Raw genomic sequence first — 906 nt, 5'->3', positions numbered from 1 at the left:
CCTCCTCGCGCGTGCGCACGACGCACGCTCCCCGACGGAGTCCTGTGCGAGCGCGGCGGCCGGGGCCCGGAGGAGACCCGAGCCGTCCGGCCGGCCCGTCGGAAGGGAGGCGGTACCGGCTGCAGCTCGTCCTGGAGGTCAGCGCTGGGCGGAAGTCGCCTCCGAGCCCCGCGACCCTGAGAACCTGACGCTTCTGGCCGAACGAGAAGCGGTTCCGGATTCGGATCGTAGGGCGCACCCTGGTCGCCTGCGCGGCCGCTCCTTCGGCCTCAGTTTCCCGTGGCCTAAGGAGCCTGGGGCGCCGGAACTCAGCCGTACGCAATTCAGAACCGACCTCAGGTTTTTCCAGTTTGGGTGGATGCCCACCTGCCCTTCCCGGTGCGCGGCTACCGCCATCCTCACTGCGATTTGAGGGATTACTCCATTCCTGTTTCTTTTGACTTGTCCCAGCAGGTTCTCAAGTAGCCCAGAATGGCCCCAGGCTCGCTGAGTAGCCGAGGATAGCCTTGAACTTCTGACCCTCCTACCTGTACCCCCAGTCCAGTTTTATGTGGTGCTGAGACTCGAACCCAGGACTTCGCACCATGCTACGCAAGCACTCTGAGCTGAGCTCCACAGGCAGCCCCCTCGTCATGCTTCGTACAACCTTTCAGTACTTTTCAGCCAAGCTCCTGTTGGGACACTGCCGTGTTCTTTCAATCTCCTGATCTCTCCCCATAAAAAACGTGATGTTAAAAAAAAAAAAGGTATAGATTCTTACTGAATTTATAATTCAAATTAGTTTTTCTGTCTGAACCACTCCACATAGTAACACATTAAAGTTTCTTGGACAGCCTATGATACTTAGCTGGATGGATACATGCGTTCCCACAAATTTCTATGTGTATTTAAGTACACATATGTATT

General features: G+C 56.0%; 1 protein-coding gene across 1 annotated transcript in view; it reads right to left on the bottom strand.

The window, feature by feature from the left end:
• The window catches only part of Rab35 (RAB35, member RAS oncogene family), a 17,893-nt gene extending 17,259 nt beyond the window's left edge, over positions 1-634 (bottom strand). Inside the window, exons 1-2 of the mRNA XM_013349430.2 lie at positions 528-634; positions 27-293 (exon numbers count right to left, since the gene is read on the bottom strand). Coding sequence (XP_013204884.1) covers positions 27-293; positions 528-634 — 374 coding nt within the window. The remainder of the gene's footprint in view (positions 1-26; positions 294-527) is intronic.
• Positions 635-906: the final 272 nt, after the last annotated feature.

This window comes from Microtus ochrogaster, chromosome 2 (genome assembly GCF_000317375.1).
Source record: "Microtus ochrogaster isolate Prairie Vole_2 chromosome 2, MicOch1.0, whole genome shotgun sequence".
Classification (NCBI taxonomy): domain Eukaryota; kingdom Metazoa; phylum Chordata; class Mammalia; order Rodentia; family Cricetidae; genus Microtus; species Microtus ochrogaster.
This window is presented reverse-complemented; position numbering and strand designations above follow the sequence as displayed.